This window comes from Malania oleifera, chromosome 4, assembly GCF_029873635.1.
Source record: "Malania oleifera isolate guangnan ecotype guangnan chromosome 4, ASM2987363v1, whole genome shotgun sequence".
Classification (NCBI taxonomy): domain Eukaryota; kingdom Viridiplantae; phylum Streptophyta; class Magnoliopsida; order Santalales; family Ximeniaceae; genus Malania; species Malania oleifera.
In genome coordinates, this window is record NC_080420.1 from 96760754 (window position 1) to 96776782 (window position 16029).

Here is a 16029-nt window from a genome sequence, read left to right on the forward strand (position 1 = left end):
TAATAATAGATTTGAGGGAAACGACGTTTATGCTCACTAGAAGGTGGCTTGTATGGGTGCTGAGATGAGGAAGTCTTTGAAGATAAGAGAATAAAATCTGGTCGGTCTGTGGAATAGCTACTAAGGAGGGATTTTGAGGGAGAGATTAGTATAGTGGAAGAGTTTCATGCTAAGGAGGTTGGGTGCAGTAGTAGGGTAAGTAAAGATAAGGAAAGAAAGAAATGAGGGGATTGAAAAGATTTGGAAAATGATGATATTAGTGAGTTTGACTCTAGTGGGGGGTGGTTGTTGGATGAAATTCGCATAATTGTGAAGAAATAGGGGATTTATCATATGTTCATCCATCTCTGTTGGAAGGTTTGGAGGGAGTTTCTATTTATTATAATAATGGGCTAGTTAATAATTTGTAGTGAAGGGATGGAATTTTGTCTACACCTGCAGAGGAGGTTCCTAAGAAGGAAAATGATTAGGAGTAATGGGTTTTCAATGGGTCAAAGAGAAGATTTAGAAGTAAATATACGTGAAGAATCCCCCCACCTCCACAACCTCTCACCGCACTAATAGAGGGAATGTGTTGGTCCAACAAGGAAGTAAGGGTAGTGAGCTCATCAATGTCTCTTTCAATGAGATTCCTGAAGAAGCGAAAATCCCAAGAAGAATAACCCCCCTCAGAAGAAATAAAGGAACTGTTAGGAGCATTATGCCCCAATAAAACCAAATAACTTGCTCTAAATCCTCCTAGAGAAAGAACAATGCAAAAACAAATGAGACGCAGATTCAGAACTATGAAAGCAAAGAATGCATACGTTTGGAGATAATTTCTTAAAAGGCCTCCTACTCTGCAACAGATTATTAGTGTTAACTTTAGTAAGAACAACCAACCAAATAAAAGCCTTAATTTAGAGGGAACTTTGGCCTTCCAAATCATATGAAAGAAAGAAAAGGACGTATTCTCTTGGGTCAAGAACTCAAAGAAAGAATTGCGAAAAAAATTCTCATTTAGACTCCATCACCCACGTCCTCACATCTTCTCTTTTGGAAGGAAAGCCTAGGGTCTTAAAACCTATATATTCTATTGCAAATGATTTGTAGGGGTTTGAAAGTTTGTAAAGGGGGGAGCCAATTGTGAGGAAGTCAAGGATTCTAAGGGGTTGCTTGAATAAGATTTCTGATATCTAGAAATAGAGCGAACTCCTTAAAATTGTTTCCTGAAAACCTGTATTTTTTAGGGATGATTTTGGATATGTTTTCAACAGGGGTTTTCTAAAAACACTAAACCAAATGCAAATTTGGTATTTTCTTTGTATCTTGTGTTTCTAGATATAGAAAATTGAAAGTGTGGAATAGGGAAGTGTTTGGAGTTAAAGGGTTTAGAAAGGCCAGAATTTTAGGTGAATGGGACTTGTTAGATAGAAAGGAAAAAGTTGTTAATCTCTTAGAGGGTGAGGAGGTGAAAAAGGTGTCATTGAAAATTGAGTTGCAGGAGGTGATTTTCCAAGGAAATGAGAAGTTGGAGGGAGATGATAGAGTTGAATTGAAGATGGTGATTGTGCTTGTAGATTTTTCCATGGGATAACAAATGATAAATTGAGAAAGAATTTGATTGTTGATTGATGTTTTGCAGAGGGAGGGAGGGGATTGCCTTTGGGATCACTAAGTTTTATGTTAATTTGTATACGTAGGTTCGTAGATTGATGATTGAGGCTTTAGAGTGGGATCCATTATCTGGAGATAAGATGGCTTGGTCAGAGATTGTGATTCTAGATTTTTCCATAGGATAACAAATGATAAATGAGAGAGGGAGAGAGAGAGAGATAAGATGGCTTGGTCGGAGAGACCTTTTGAGGAGGAGGAAGTGAGGTTACAGTCTTTGGGATGGAGAGGGATAAAGCTTTAGGGCTTGGTGGATTCAATTTGGCTTTCTTTCAAGATTGTTGGAAGGTGACTGAAGGAGGCTTAAGATTTTAAATTAATTTATTGAAATAGGATTTTGAGCAGAAGTATTAATTCCAGTTTCAGAACTTTGGTCTAGTGTGTATAAGATTATGACTATATAACTAGCTAATAAGGTTGAGTGTGGTGCTTGATAAGACTATATCTAAAGCTCAAAGTGTGGTTGGTCACGAGTTCCAGTCCAACGAAACCACCTCCTTGCATAAAAGCAGGGGTAAGGTAGATTTGGTAAAAAAAATGTTTCTCTCTCTCTCTCTCTTGCACGCACGGACTATTCCTCTTTCCCCTTTGTGCGTTTGATGCCATGTAAGTTCTTACGGTAGCCGATGTTGAAATGATCAATCCGGATTGAAGATAAATCTTTCAATCTGCGATTAGATAAGGTTGGAGAGATTGCGTCCTTGCTTGTGGTCAATAACAATGTCTCTCAAAACAGGTGGGTTAGGTTTTCTAGAGAGGCTGTGCCTTGGTTCGCTGTTGGCTTATGTACTTTCAGTCGCATGCAAAGGGGGTTTTAATATGTTCGATTGGGTGTTGCAAAGCTTTGGATGTCGATTAAATGGACGAAGGTATATTAGTATCTGGAGTTAGAATTGTGATGGAAAGGGAAGAAATTTTCAATTTTTTATTCCTCAGGGGGTGAAAATGGCGATGGGTGGCGAAGTTCATGAGTGTTCTCTATGAGATAGTGAAGGAGTTTTGTGAGGAAATTGGGAGTGTAGGTGTAGACAAGTCTTCACGACACAGATTGTGGAGTCAGGTTGTGTTGGAAGGCAAAAATCGTGAAGGTGATGGCTGTGGCAGTCAAGTCCATTCTGTAAAGCAGGGTTTGAAGGTTGGATCCAAGAGCTGTGTCGTTGGTGTGGAGATGAGCTGCATCCGAATGTATCTAGGGCCATCGCAAATGAATCAGCTTCAATCGATAGGAGCAAGAAGGAAGTTAGGGTTTCTGACGAAGTAGAGACGATTAGAGAAGCAGCTAGGGTTGCATTTGGGGAGGTGGCATGAAGAGAATTGGGCCAGGATGCATGCTTCTCAATTTGGAGCTGGCCCAACCAATTGGAAAAGTAGGCATTTCATTTGTAACTAAACTGGGCCTATTGTTTGAAAAGGCTCAATGTTATGAAGGTTGATATGGGTTAGTTTGGATTCAAAGGGAGGTTCTCCTCTAATGAGCTTCCCCACAAAAGGGTTTTGGTGATAAGCAGACCCATGGTTCAGAAATCAAGGACCCAAGTACTGCTATGTTGGTTCTGGACAATGGACAGGTGCAACACACTGTTCCTACTTCTCAGAAGATGAGTACTGGGAAGGAGGAAGATACACCTTCTGGTAACAGAATTGTTTTTCAGCCTTCAGTTAGAAATATTATTCAGCCTCCAGAATATGAATAGAACCTATCAAGAGTTGGAGGAAGCTCAGTATGCTAGAAGACCACTTTTGTTTCATGTTTGTGGTGGTAAAATTGCATCTAGTTTTGAAGATGGATCAGAAGGTAGAAAAAGAGAAAAAAAGAAGCGGGGTTAGGGGAGAAATATGATGATTGTCGTATTTATACTGATAAATTTGAAGGCAATAAGGTTTATGCTTGTCAAAGGCAATCAATTATTTCATTAGTACAAAGCACATTGAAGTTGACTATCATTTTGTGAGGGATGTTGTGTTCAAGAAGGTTGTGAGGACTCCTTTTGTAAAATATGTGGATTAGCCGATCAGTCAGGCGATCTTTTCACGAAGCCTTTATTTAAGCCAGTTTTGTCTATTGGCTGTAACACACTGGGTCGGGTGATATTTATACACCTCCAAGTTGAGGGGGAGTGTTAGAAAAGAATAAGTTGTTTCGGCAGTTAGGTTGTGTGAGTGGGGGGGGGGGGGGTTATTTTTGTCCTCAAGACTTTTTATTATTATTAATATACAAGAAGGTAGACCTGGAGCTGTATGTAAGGATCCAGGAAATTACTGTATCTCCTTCTGCTTTCTTATTTTTGTCTTTGCCTTTTCTCTTCTCATCCTTTCTATTTCTATTTTTGCAACAATCTCATCTTGGAACTTTTCTTTGAGGTTATTCTTTGTCTATTTAATTCATAATCCTAATTTTGGTTCTTTCCATCTTTTTTTTTTCCCCTTCTTAATTTGAGAAGAAAGATTTTAGTAAGATACAGGAAAGTAGGAAACTGTTATATAATATAGCGTGCAAGAAACACACCCTTGAAAAATAGAAAAATAAAATAAAATAGTAGATCAATACTCTTGAGTCTCACTAAATATGTGTTGAAGGAACTCTTGCAAAAGCATCAGCCTCTGCAGACATAAGTGAGGCAAAGAAAACAACCTTATCCTAAAGCAAGTGAAGAGGAAGGAAATATCCCTAAAACTCCTTGGATTCCTCTCCAACCAAATACACCACACTACAGGAATTAAAGCATGGTCCTTTGTCCAAAACTTCAGGATCTTGAAAGAAACAACTTTTCAGGGAATGGGTTTGCCTTTTCTCTTGAGGGCATGTGTTATATTTCTTTCAAGGGCTTTGGTAATGAAGGAGAGGGAAGTCTTGTGGAAAATTGCTTTGTTTGTTGTCAAAAGTCTTGTGGAAAGCCTTAGTGTTATGCTAATGCTTTGTTTGGAGGAGTTTCATCGAATAATCTGTACGAGGAGTGGCGAGGTGTTCTTCACTATGTTTTTTACCATTCATCTGTTGTTGTTTTTCTCTTTACTGGAGGATACTTTAATCTCACTTTTTTATTAAAACAAATGCTTTTTATTCCTTTCTTTGTTAAAAAAAACTAATGTACTTGTGACTCTGGTGCAGAGAGCTTTTCTTGGATAGACCAGTTTCCTAGTCTACTGTATGGTTCTGCAGAAGGTCTTAAACTTTTATTTTTACTAGAAGTTCAAGGAACTGAAGTATGGAAGTTTTGATTGAAATTCTGATCTCGACATCAATTTCAATTTTTAAAAATGATGGAAAATAGTATTAATGCATGGATTTCTTTTATCAAACTTTAGAACTTGTTAATAAACTTAGAAATGCAAGATATATGACAAAAATATTATTAATAAAATCTTTGATGACACTTATGTGGTATATAAGGTGCAATGACTGTAATATAATAATGATATTGAACATATTCAACTAATATAAATGAAATTTATAAGCTAGTTGAATATTACTTATCATACAAATGTAGTTAATTTAGAATAAATGGTCAAAGAAGATGTTGTAAGTAATATCCAAGTTTAATTTCTCATTCATTTTCAAATGTCTGGAAGCTATCTTTCAAATATTTTTTTTTTCAGAATAAAAAATATATTCACAGAAAAACAAATGACAATAGAAGGAGAACAAGATGTCCTTTGAAAAAACAATAAAACAATATCTTAATCAATTACAAAGGAGCTGCCCTCCAATCAGTGAGGCAGCAACATCTCCCCTCCCCTCCCCAACCCCCCCTGCCCCCCGGGGGAGGGGGAAAAGAAGAACAAATGGAGCCCCAAATAAGGCAAGAACACAACTCTATCCCACAAAAAATGGGGAAGTTGTGTGATACTTGATAGTTCTTGGGTTCCTCTCAATCCAAAGGGTCGACAAAGTTGCAAAAACCACGCATCTCCCTAAATCTCTTTTATAATTTTGCCAAAATCCCCGTAGCTCACTTGCAAGAAGTCCTCCATAACCTGAGGAGCCATCCAAGCTTCACCAAAACTAGAGAAAAGAGCATTTCAAAGAAAGTTTGCCACCTCACAATTAAAGAAAAGGTGCAGCTGTTTCGTTGGATTCATAGCCCTTGAAGCATGACTTAGCATTGAGGGCCTTGGTAGGGTCTTGTGCACCCAAACAAACCATGTGTATTAACCTTATTTTGAAGCACAATCCAAATGAATGTTCAAATCTTAAAACATAACCTTGCCTTCCAAATGATGTGTCTCCAATGAAAATGATTGTTTTGGGGGGGGGGGAGGGGGGAGTTTTTAGGAGGTGAAGGAAAAAGGATTTAGCGAGTACTGAGACGTGAAGAACCCCCCTCCTGAACTCTCTCATCACCACCATTTTAAGGAACAAAAGAATCTAGGATGTTGGGCAAGGTGGTGAGTTCATTAATCTCTGGTTTGTGAGATTCTTAAAAGAATGAAATTCCCAAGAAAGAGAGCCTCCCACTTGAGGAAAGAAAGAGTTGATAGGTGCATTTTGAACTGCAGAAATCTTAAAAAGGCAGGGCACCACCATCTCCAACAATCTCTAACTGGCCGAAGTATCCTCCCAAAACCAAATCCTATTTCCACCTACCCACTCTGAATCAAGTAAGAGGAAAGGTCATGCAAGCAATCTGGGAAACAAACTTCCAAGGGCTTGCATGAGAAAGAATGCTTCTTCCTCTAGTGTCGCACCCATTTTGATGGATCTTATAGTGAACTTTTTATTGCCTTGTTCCATTGGGAAGTAACCTCTTAGGGAAGCCTCCACAACCATTTTCCAATTAAAAGATGTTTTTAGAAATCACATTGCTAAGGCCAAGCTCCCTTTTGATTTGGGTCTCTTAGTAGTCTCCCAGCTAATTAGGTTATGTCTCTTATTCTCTTCTATTCGTTTTTGGAAAGACCTTTGGTTAGGGAATGCTGTTTTTTCCACTTGTTCTCCTTGTTTCTATAGTTAGTGCTCAAGGCAGAATAGCTTTATTTTCTCGTTTGTTGTTGATATAGGTGGTCTTTTGCTTTCTTGGTATTTTCAGTTTTGGAGATCTCTCAATGATAGAGAGATGGTTGAGCTTTCTTTTTTGTTAAGGATGTTGAATAACTGCCATATTTCATTGGGAGTGGGTATTTTTTCTTAAGTCTTTGGATCCTTCAAGGGTGTATTCTTGCAAATTATTTTGCAATTTTTTGTTCCATTCAAAATTTTCTTTTCTGTTCTATAAAATAATATGGAAGGCCAAAGTTCTCCCAAAAGTCGAGGCTTTTATTTTGTTGGTTGTGCTTAACAAAGTCAAATCCAATAACTTATTGCAGATTAGGAGACTGCTGAAGACATTTCCTCTAGGTGTTTGCATTCTTTTCTGTAACAGTTGAGAAAGAATCCGGTAGCACTCTGGAAATGCGCTTATTTTGTGATGTGGGGTTTGTGAATGGAATGTAATGCATGGTATTCTCCTTAAGAAACGTTTTTCAAATCAAAGTGTAAGGAGAATAAGCAAAAATATTTTGAAAGATTGAAAGAATTTGATCAAAATGAGTAGTATAAAACAAAAAGAATTTCAGAGAATTTTTTGGCTAATGATTTTCCTAATCCCTCTCTAATTAAGATAACTGAGGTATTTATAGATTTTCATGAAAATATAACCGTTGGGGACACAAGGGGAATTTAAAAAAAAAATTAATTGGGTTTAATTAATTTTAACCTTGATTTACCTGAGGTAAAAATTTTCAACCCGAGAGATTTGGTCGCCCAAACAGACACAGGGAAAAGGTTAATTTTTGAGTTCGAGTGCCCGAGGGTGAGTCCGGTTGGCTGGGTCAAAGCGATTTTCTAATCGTTCGAGGTTCGGTCGCCCGGTGAGTTGTTCGGTTTTCCGAACCTCACAATTCGGTCGCTCGGGGTGTTTTTGAACTAAGAGATGGGCATCCGGGGATGGTGGAAAAAGTCAAGACCAGGATTTGGTCGACGGTGGAAGCTACGTTCATTTTGGTTCGGTCGCCCAAGGCTTGGTCAACTATTGACTTTCAGCCACTTCGGTCGAACGAGGCATTTTATATTGCCAAGGCTCAATTGCCCGAAACATCACAAATACGTCCTTTATGTCCTGTTTGGTCTCATATGCAATTTCAACCCTGGTGAAAGAGCGTGAGGCATTCAAGTGTAAGGGTCATGGTTCCTATTGTCATTCTATAACCTAGGCTTTTTAATTAAGCCCAAAAAATCCAACGTCGGTCGACCGAAGTCTGCCTATGGTATATTGATTTCCCTATGGTCAGACTATGACCTTTGATCATGCATTAAATGCTGTTATTACAGACCATAATTATTACAGACCCAACAAATTATGAAACAAAAATGCATTTACAATTAAAACAAATGTCTTCTTCATTTGCTCTTGACTCTTCATGGAATCAGCCAGGAATATGTGCTTCAAGTCCTTTCTGGCTTCCACCTCACTTACATGTGGGTGTTCTGAATGATTAACTTGTTCAAGTACTTTGACACACACATTAGTAACATGCGGTTTGTCATTATCAAAACCAGGGATCGGACTCAAAAAGTCAACAGTTTTAGAATGATGTCTTATTCTCCACTTTGTACATTCCTGATCTTTTAATGAAATTTCTTCTTTTGCTATAAAAAAAATGCTTGCCGCCCCACTTTTGGACAATCCTCTATCATTCATATTCTTCTTGTAATAATTTTTATTTTCTGTAAAAGAACTAAAGATTAATTAAGAGAAATTTTTCAATTTGGGTAGTGTTTGGTTCGAAATTAGAATCAGAATCAGAATCAGAGTTGGAATGCACTGGAATCGGAAACTGAATGTCAATTTCCTCTCATGTTTGGTTTAGCACAAAATCGGAATCGAAATTGTATTATAGTGTTTGGTATATATGGTCATAGGAATCGGAAATGAGTCTAGTTTATCAATTATGTCATCATAGTACAAAAAAATTATTTAAATAATTTAATATAAACTAATGTTATAAATATTTAATAATTATATAATATTAGTTTATTAAGTTATATAGTGAATAATTTTTAACAATAAAATAATTTTGATAATCATGTATTTGATTGTACTTTGCTCATTATTTGTTATCGTATTTATTATTATTATATTATTATTATTATTATTATTTTGCTTGAATTATATTATTAATATTAAATTTATTTTATATTTTCTAAGTATTGTATTTTAATATGTAATTTATTAAATTTAAATTAAAATCTCATATATTATAACATTATAACATAATTTATTATTTAATATAAAATTAATAATATAATAAAACAACCACCATAACATTATATTTTGTTAAACAATAGTATTATATTCTTTTGTATATTATATCATTGTTAAAATTTACTATTATATATATATATATTTGTATTAATAATATTAATAATTAATATTTATCTTATTTTAAGATTATATATAATAATATAATAAGTGAATAACCATACCACAATTATATCATAGTATTTTTTAATTTAATACTATTCTATTATTTTTATGTGTTATAGCATTATTATATTATTATATAATATAAATATTAATAATAGTGGTCATAATATTTTATATTAAAATTATTATTATATATTTATATTTATTGATATCATGATATTAATATTATTTTTTAGATTTATGTAATATATTATATTACATAATATATAGTATTACATCAATATTATTTTTAAATTTATACAATATTTATTTTGTTGTATTATATTATAATATATATGTACCCGAGTATACTTATTATACAATAGTATTATACTCTTTGTTATGCCATATCATTATTAAATTTTATTATTATATATTTATAATTGATGATAATAATAAATATTTTATTTATTATATTTTTTAAAAAAATTGTAAATAGTAATATAAGAAATATATTATCATACCACGATTATATCATAATATTTAAACATAACAACATTTAATACTGTTCCATTTGCTTTTATATGTTATAATATTATTATATATAATAAAAATAGTAATAATGATGGTTTAATATTTATGTTAAAATATATTATTATATTTATATTTAATGATATTATAATATTAATATTATTTTTAAAATTTATTTATGTAAAATATATTATGTTATATAAAATATCATATTATAATATGTGGGCTCATGTATATTTATGTATGAATATGCATTATAATGAATAGGGTAATAAATACTGTATTTTCAAGAATCAGGATTTGATTCCGGAGTAAGGGATAAGAATCAAAAAGTAGGCAAAAGGGGGAATCCTATTCCTGCATGGAATGGGAATAGGAATGAGTAAAGCAAATGTTAGGAATGGGAATCAACCATTCCGATTTCGATTCCTAGAGTTGATTCCCAATTACCAAACACCACCTTGGATTTTGAATCTCAAAGAAATTTTATTTTATAGTTAAAATTTTAACAAATTCCACTGAAATTTCAAGATTTTAATAAAATTTGGTTGATTCATGGAAATCTTGATGGATGGAAATTGACTGCCATTTTGATTTCAAGGGTGGCGGAAAGCGGAAATTTTGACTATTTTATCCAAATTTAAGACCATGGTTTCAAATTAGAAAATTTGACAATTTCTACTCACTTTCCCTCTGCCCATCATGTACCAAAATTCATTACAAAAAAAAATCAATTAAAATCTGTCCTGAGGGTTCAAAGAGCCTTTGTTAGAGGAAGTGCAGAATTTGTTTCAGAGCATTTAAGATGTTGCATAAACCATGTCCTGACTAGTATTTGATGTTTGTTCTTTCTGTTGGATAGTATATGCATTGATGCTTTTGTTAGTTGCTCTTTTATTGTGATGATGGTGCCGACAAGAATGATTTGATCTATGTGTTATTTGTTGAACATGTGCTATGTTTTGCTATGAAATGCAATTTGGAACTAATCTTGTTTATTTCTCTGCATCTCTGCTCCTCTCCACTCTCTAAAGAAGAAACAATGCGTTGGTTTATTCTTTTACTCTGAGTTGCTGAACATATTTTATCTTCTACGGATCTGTGACTACAAGAATGCTGCTCAACATGTTGACAAATTGGATGCTGCTATGAAGGCTGACTTGCAACAAGTACGTCATATACAGGATCTGACCAAAGAACTCAATGCCATAAATGAAAGTCTCTCTCGTTCTGATTTACGGTACAGAGAGAGATCAGCGCTGTCTGAAAAACAAGCTCAACTTCAAGAGAAACTGAAAAATGTGACCGGATTGAGTTCAACTGGAAAAGAATATCTGGAATCATCATATTTTGGGAACATAAGAAGGGCATGGGGAGATAAGATCGAGCTAGCACCACCTCCTATTGATGGGGAGTGGCTACCTAGGAGTGCTGTCAATGCACTGGTTGATCTTATGGTTGTAATAGTTGGGCGTCCAAAGGGACTTTTCAAGGAGTGTGCAAAACGGATTCAATCTGGACTTCATACCACCCAAGGTCTGTTTCTTAATTGAGATGAACTTCATGTTCTTTTTTTTAGCTGGTTTACATCACTTTAATTTTAGAAAAAAGAATGGTGGTGGTATTAACTGTATCATTTTCTTTCATGATGTTGAATTACTTTCTCCTAAGCCATAAGACTGACATTAAATTTCATTATTATCTTTTTGCTAATCACATTTTTGTGTTTGTGAGTACTTTTTTACTTTGTGCCGCCGTGCTTTTATTCATTCCTCCTAATTAGTTAACACCATTTCCTAAATGTGTGTTTTATCATTATTTCTTGGTAAAAGAATCCTCTCCGACTGACTTGCAAAATTGTATGCATGCTTGAGTTATGCCTTTGATTATTGTTAAGACTTGATATACACGGTTGGCCCATGACTTAATAGCTTAAGATTTTAGGTAAAGTTATCTAACATGGTATCAGACCATCAGAGCTATGGTTGCGAGGAAGTCCTGGGTTCTAGTTCTGTTGCCTGTGTTTATTGTCTATCAGTGAAGAAAAAAATTATTCTGTTCTTTGTTTCTCTCCACGTACAGTCAGCTTGATGTACATTGTTGGCCCACAACCTAAATAGCTTAAGCTTTAAGTAAAGTGGTAATCTAACAATTATGGCCGTAGGCATGTGTGATGTATTGCAAACTGTAATGGCAATATAAATAACTATTGTTAGGAATTTTCATCTACTGTAAAAGAAACAATTCATGTTTCAGTGTTAGTGTTGTGGAGCCAACACAAAAGGAGAGTCAGAGACTATGTATGGGCTAAGGCCGAAATACAAAATAGCAAAGTAGATGTGCAAGCATGCATGACTTCAAAACCTGCCCATTGAAACCAGCGCTTAAGAACCGAAGATATACATGACTTAAGTTTCTTTAAGCATTTGTGTAAGATTTGCAAGAACATGCTCTCCCTCTCCCTCTCCCTCTCTTTCCCTCCTCTTTCGTAGCCTTGGGTTTCATTTGGTGGGTTCAACTATGGCCTTTGTTTGCCATGACCAAAGGAGGTTCTCTTTGGCCTGTCCAGAGAGGGGAAATCCTTCATTTTTTTTATTTTTTTTTCGTTTTTGAGAGAGTAGGGGAGGGTGAGTTGTTTTTTTGTTTGAAAGGAACCCCCTTCTCAATCATTGGCTTAGGGTTTATTTGACAGTAGCGCAGTGGTTGTCAATTGATTGTATTTAGTGTTGTTTGAAAGAAACAAACTCCCATAACAACATTGAATGTTGAGGCAAAATATCGAGCTATAGCTCATACCGTTTGTGAGCTTTTGTGATCATCTTTCCTGCCAGATATGGGATTCATGGTAATGAAGCCTACAGATATGTATTGATAATCGAGCTACCATTTATATTGGTCGCAACCCAATGTTTTGTAAGAGGACAAATTACATCAAGGATGACCCTCAATTTTGTGAGGAATGTTGTGTTGAAAACGGTTGTGGACTCCATTTGTGAAACATGTGGATGTGTTAGATGTTTTTAGGAGGGCTTTATTTGAAATTACTTTGTCTAACTATTATAACAGGGTGGGGTTTGGTGAATTCATTGTTGTCCATCTTGAGGGGAGCAACAGAAGAAAATATGTTTGGTGTGAGTGGGGTTGTTTTTGTCCCTCAATTCCAATTATTATTAATATATAAAGAGGGCAGATATGGATCTATGTGTAACCTCCAGGGGATTGTGGTGTCCACCTTCAATCTCTTTGCTTCTTCTCTTCTCTACGTCTTTTCCTTAGTACATTTTCTTCATTAAAATTTCAACTTATTTTAGATCTGAAACACTATCATGCAAGCTTTTTGGAAGTTTATATTTCAGATTCTTGTCAATTTTTTCCACCTACTCTATATAAGGTTGGCAATGGTGATTTTGTTCTTGGAATATCCTTGTGTTAACTCTGCCTCTGTCTACTTTCTTTCAACATCATATTAGTGTCTTCTTACATTGATAATGCTTCAATTACTTCTTGTTCTATGGAGTGGAATTTTCTCTATGGAATCTGCAATTTTTTCTAGATGCTCAGTGAGATAGAAGGGGATGCACTTCTCAGTTTAATGGGGGGTTCTTGATCTTAGAGAGTTTGATTGTGATGGGGGGTTGCTGTTGGATGACATTATGGAACAATGTAGATATGATTCTAATTCTTTAGACTGAATTGGGGATTTAATGTATGTGCATCCATCTTTGATGGAAGGATTGGAGGCGGGTTATATTTTTGTGGATGATGAATTGTTAATGAAGAATAGTGGAAGGATGGAATTCTACCTACCCCCATGGATGATATTTCTGGGAAGGATATAGAAGCTTGGCAATTAATGGATAAGATGGGTTTAAAGTTGTCTGATCTTTGGAGGAATGAAGTGTGGCTCAATGGTGGTAAAAGTAGGGTGAGGAGGGGCCGGAGGGAACTAGCCAATTTGAAGTGCTTAGTGAAATCCGATGGAAAGGGATTAAAGAGGGGTTTTCTTGGTTAATTTTGGTTAGTTTTTATTTCACTGTTTTTGTTCTCTCTCTCTTTTTGTTTTGATCATTTAGTTTTTGGAGGACTTCCTGTCCCCGCACACATTGTGATATCTCTTCTGTATCAAATACATAAAAAAAAACTTGAACATGAGAAGGATATACCTTGGGTATGTTTTCTTCTAAATATTTTCTTGCAATTGTTGAAATCCCCTACTCCTCCATTCTGGCCATGAAAAGGCTTACAATAATGCTTAGGTTGGTGTTTGTCATTTGAAGGCATCTTGTGATCATCCTGATTCGTAGTTAAGGATGGGAGTTTTGCTATCATCTTGTACAATGTTGTTTCCTCTAATGCCTTGCATGCCATTGTTAGTCTTGATAGGGTGGTGGGGTATTCTGTTTTGAAATTTTCTTAGGAAGATCATGGTAGTTTTAAGATTTTAAAAGGTATCCTTTCTATTCCAGAAAACTTGTCCAATATATCAGATGTATCTTTATGCCCATAGAGTTATCTTTGGGGTGAGGGAGTGATGGAATACGCTCTTTTTCTCTTGTGAAAACTTTCTTTCCCTTCCCTAAAGGAGTACGCCATAGATTTGATAGAACATGCTGGTTGAGTTGCGCAAATGTTCGATTTTGATTGAAGCAAAGACCTTCAATCTGAGGTTGGACAAAGTGGGGTGGATTTTTTATTTGTTTGTTCTCGAATGAAATCAAAATTGCAACAAGTAGGTGAGATTTCCTGCAAGTGTTGCTAACTGGGTTTTTATGGGTTGTTGATATTTGGTCGGTGGGGAAGAGGTTTTTGTAATATTTGACTGGGTAGTATGCAGTATTGGTTTTTAGTTCTCTTAACAAAGCTAGGAAGTTTCAGGAGTTAGGATTGGGGTTGAGATTGAGAGGGAAGAGATATGATGGGTGGCGGAGCTTTAGAACAAGTTTGCAAATTGGCTAAGGATATCTACCACAATGCAGATTGCTTGGGCGGCTAGGGTTTTGGCAGGGGTTGCGAAGGTGGTTAGGGTTTCTCATGAGGAGAGTGAGGTGATGAAGATTGGCCTTCGAGGTGGGGGGTGGGGGTGGTTGCTGATTGTATTGGAATTGGGTAAGTTATTCAAAATAGGGGAAGATTAATTATCTGAGTTAGGCAAAGGTCTAGAACATGTCCTTGTTGATGGTGTTGATGGGTTTGACTTGAATCATTCATTCAAAAAAAAAAAAAAAGGGCTGTTACTCTTCTCAGTTGGGCTATTTTAATGAACAGACCCATTAATTCGAACTTTGTCGATAGAGCCCTTATATTTCATGGGTTTGATCAGCATTCTTGTAAGGGTTAGGTGGTTTTCATTGGGGGTTCATGTAGTAGAGAGGCCCAAGAAGCTTCTTATTGCGAGAACCAATGAAGGCCCATTAACTTAATTTGGGAAGGGTGGAACTAGGGATATTAATATTAATTCTAATTCTGATAAGCATTTAGAGTTTACTTCCTGAGTTAGGTGTGGTGGTTTATATTCACCTTTAAGTTACCTGGTAGTCCCTTTGGATTCTTGTTCTTTAGCTTTGGGGAATACTATGGTGGCTAAGGTGGCTAAGCATTAGGATTGGTGGGGGGGTGCTTTATTCTCTTTAAGTGCTCACATGACTCTTTTTTATGCTTGTCTTTCTACTACCCTTTTGTATTATTTATCTTTGTATTTTCAAGTCATGATGACGTAGTGAATAAGATTAAGAAGGTTTGAGGGATTTTATTTGGTCATGTGTAGTAGAGAAGAGGGATTATTGGTTAGGTGGGAATGTTTGTTTGCTTTTCTGTTTTTCTTTTTTCTTTTTTGGCATGGGGGTTTTTGGGGGGGGGGGGGGGGGGAGTTATGAAGAATAAGAAGGGGGACCATGTCTAGACCCATGTTGGAGGATGATTTAGAAGAATTGGAATAAGGAATTACTAGATCCTCTCCCTAGTATCTAAGTGATTAATTGATTAAAGTTTAAACATATTTTGTTGAAATTTTGAGATTTCGATAAATTTCTGATTGTTTATTTTGAAGTTCTGATGGAAATTTTGTAATACATAAATTGATTGCCATTTCAATTTCGAGGGTGTTGAAAAGCAGAAATTTGAACAGATATTTCACGCTGACTTTTAGTCACTTATCTTTTAGCCCCATCCAATCAATCTTCATTCCCTCGATGATCCTCCAACCTCAAACTCATACATCCCGCACATTAACCTCCTCCATGGGAGTAGGTAATAACCCATCCTTGCATTGAGTAGTCACAGCCAAATCTACACTCAAGCCCCCTCCTAAAAAATAGTTGTATCCTCTGAACCTTCTAACAAAGGAGGAGGGACAGGAAAAATCCCCAAATATGTCAGAAGAGTTGGAAACAAAACCCATTTTTCTAATAATCCATTTGTGAATAGATCACTATAAAATGAGAAAGCACTATCATGCTTGTTGCCC

General features: G+C 35.7%; 1 protein-coding gene across 8 annotated transcripts in view; it reads left to right on the plus strand.

Moving 5' to 3' along the window:
• LOC131153348 (sister chromatid cohesion protein SCC4) overlaps window positions 1-16029 on the plus strand; it is a 79073-nt gene that overhangs the window by 34117 nt on the left and 28927 nt on the right. For 6 of the 8 annotated variants that reach the window (XM_058105602.1, XM_058105603.1, XM_058105598.1 and 3 more), the window contains one exon: window positions 10601-11102. In XM_058105602.1, the coding sequence (XP_057961585.1) occupies window positions 10601-11102 (502 nt within the window). The remainder of the gene's footprint in view (window positions 1-10600; window positions 11103-16029) is intronic. The other 2 variants (XM_058105604.1, XM_058105601.1) reach the window with 1 other exon arrangement.